Source organism: Geospiza fortis, unplaced genomic scaffold (assembly GCF_000277835.1).
Source record: "Geospiza fortis unplaced genomic scaffold, GeoFor_1.0 scaffold5449, whole genome shotgun sequence".
Taxonomy (NCBI): Eukaryota; Metazoa; Chordata; class Aves; order Passeriformes; family Thraupidae; genus Geospiza; species Geospiza fortis.
This window is the reverse complement of record NW_005054968.1, coordinates 32,069-34,777: the sequence shown is the minus strand read 5'-3', so window position 1 is coordinate 34,777 and position 2,709 is coordinate 32,069. Positions and strand designations below refer to the sequence as shown.

The 2,709-nt window shown below is 53.9% G+C and overlaps 1 protein-coding gene across 1 annotated transcript in view; it reads right to left on the bottom strand.

Annotated features, from left to right (window-relative positions):
• The window catches only part of NAA40 (N(alpha)-acetyltransferase 40, NatD catalytic subunit), a 2,810-nt gene extending 408 nt beyond the window's left edge, over positions 1 to 2,402 (bottom strand). The window contains exons 1-3 of the mRNA XM_031065657.1: positions 2,368 to 2,402; positions 579 to 717; positions 442 to 494 (exon numbers count right to left, since the gene is read on the bottom strand). Coding sequence (XP_030921517.1) covers positions 442 to 494; positions 579 to 717; positions 2,368 to 2,402 — 227 coding nt within the window. The remainder of the gene's footprint in view (positions 1 to 441; positions 495 to 578; positions 718 to 2,367) is intronic.
• Between the last annotated feature and the right edge of the window lie 307 nt (positions 2,403 to 2,709).

The window sequence follows — 2,709 nt, the reverse complement described above, 5'->3', positions numbered from 1 at the left end:
TTCAGCCTGCGGACAGACAGACGGACACCGGGGGCAGGGACAGCAGGGTTAGGGACACACAGTGACACTCGATGGACACGTTCAGCCTGCGGACAGACAGACGGACACCGTGGTTAGGGACAGCAGGGTTAGGGACACACAGTGACACTCGATGGACACGCTCAGCCTGCGGACAGACAGACGGACACCGTGGTTAGGGACAGCAGGGTTAGGGACACACAGTGACACTCGATGGACACGCTCAGCCTGCGGACAGACAGACGGACACCGGGGTCAGGGACAGCAGGGAAGGGCTCAGGGACACCATGGGGACACCAGGGAGGGGTAAAGGACACTGGAAACCTCAGGGACACCGGGCTCAGCTCAGGGATCCCAGGCACACTCTGGGGACACTCTGGGGACACCGTGACGCCGCAGGCCCCGGCGAGCCCGGGCACTCACCCGTTCCTGTCGTACTTCTTGAACACCGGGAAGGCCTCGAGGGGATCCCGGAGCTGCAAGAGACCAGAGAGAGCCCAGGGGCAGCGGCGGGCACTGCCAGGGCCGGGACTGGGCGCAGGTTTGGGTGCCACACTCACTTTGTTGGCAGCCTCCACCTTGGCACACACGGCTGCCATGGCCGCGCGCTCCTCCAGCCGCCGCTGCTTCTTCTCCTTGGCCCTGCTCGACTTCCTCTGGGGAAAACGCAACAAAGCGCTGAGAACTGGCACCAAAACGCTGAGAATTGGCACCAAAACGCTGAGAACTGGCACCAAAACACCCAGAACTGGCACCAAAACGCTGAGAACTGGCACCAAAACACCCAGAACTGGCACCAAAACGCTGAGAACTGGCACCAAAACACCCAGGCCTGGCACCAAAATGCTGAGAACTGGCACCAAAACGCTGAGAACTGGCACCAAAACGCTGAGAACTGGCACCAAAATGCTGAGAACTGGGACCAAAATGCTGAGAACTGGCACCAAAACGCTGAGAACTGGGACCAAAATGCTGAGAACTGGCACCAAAACGCTGAGAATTGGCATCAAATTGGCACCAAAACACCCAGGACTGGCACCAAAACGCTGAGAATTGGCACCAAAAGGAGGGTATTGACACCAAATTGGCACCAAAACGCCGGAATTGGCACCAAATTGGCACCCAGCCCTTCCCAGCTCTGCCCAGCCACAATGCCAAAAGTGCCGCCTCAAAGTCATTAACTTTGAAAATTAAAGTCGTTAAAGTTGAAAATTAATGATATTAAAGGGTCACCAGTGTGGAGCTGCAGGTGGGCAGTGCCCCAAAATCTTGGGGGAAAAAAAAAAGGATTCTAGGGATAAAATCAGTGTTGAAGTTTTAGCATCCGTGACAGGGTGTTGCTGCGCTTCCAAGGAGTTTTGCCCCAAAATCTTGGGGAGAAAGGGTTTTAAGGATAAAATCGGTGTTGAAGTTTTACTAATTGTTGCTGCTGGGGTGATGCACTTTGTAGTACCCCAAAATTTTAAGGGAAAAGGTTTTTAGGGATAAAATCAGTGTTGAATTTTTAGTAATTGCTGGTGATGCACTTTGAAGGGGTTTAGCCCCAAATCTTGGGGGAAAAAGGTTTTTAAAGATAAAATCAGTGTTGAATTTTTAGTGGGTGTTGCTGCTGGGCATTTGCACTTTCAAGGGGTTTTGCCCCAAAATCTTGGGGGTTTTAGGTGGGACGAGGAGGTCACAGCAAGCAGCAGCCACATCAAGCTGTTCCTTTGGAGTGGTTTTCCCCACATCTGAGGAGACTGGCACTAAAAATGTGGCTGATTTCACCCAAAACGTGTCTGATTTCACCCAAAATGAAGGATCCTGCTGGGATCCCTCCAAATCTCCAAAGAGGGACTGGGGTTCCTGAGCTTTAGCACCAAAAAACTGAGTGAAGTGCACTGACAATTGAAGATTTGACAGGAAAAGCAGCGGGATGGGGACAGGGACAGGGTGAACGTCCCTCAAAACCGCATTTATCAGTGGGTTTGGGGGGAATTAAGGTGTTTTTGGGGTTGGAGCAGCCACCACCTGCTGCTGGCTGGGATGTGGATGCTCAAATCTCCACTTTAGGGTCATTCTGGGGGAAAAACGTGGAAATTTTCCAGCAGGGTTGGATGGGACATCATGTGAGGTGTCTGGGGAAGCACAGCCCCAAATGCAACTCAGAGACCCCCAAACAGCCCCAAATCCCCCTTCAATCCTCTCTAGTCCTGAACAAGCCTCTTTACACAGCCCCAAATCTTCCGTAACAGCCCCAAATCCACTCAGAAAATCCCACACTTCGCCGTGGGAGCCTCAAATTCTCACGAAAGGTTCTAAAACCCTCACAGAATCTCCAAGAGCCTCCGATAATCCCGATTTCCTCACAGCAGCATCCAGACCGCTCGCAGAGTCACAAGCATCCTCCTAAAAGCCTCAAATGACCTCAAACAACCCCAAAACCTCACGGAAAGTCCCAAATCTCCACACAGGAGACCCCCGTCCCCTCATGGCAGCTCTGTAGCAACCCGAAGAATCTCCCATCCTCTGGGACGGCCCCAAATGCCCTCACGGAATCCCCGTGAGGCCTCGCGGTGACCTCCCAGCTTCTCAGACGACCCCAAATTCCCTCGCAGAACTCCCGCGTCCCCTCGCGGTGACCCCTCCACCCGTCCGGGCGGCTCCAAATCCGCCCAGCGGCGCCTCGCAGGCCCCACCCCTGCTCTGTTT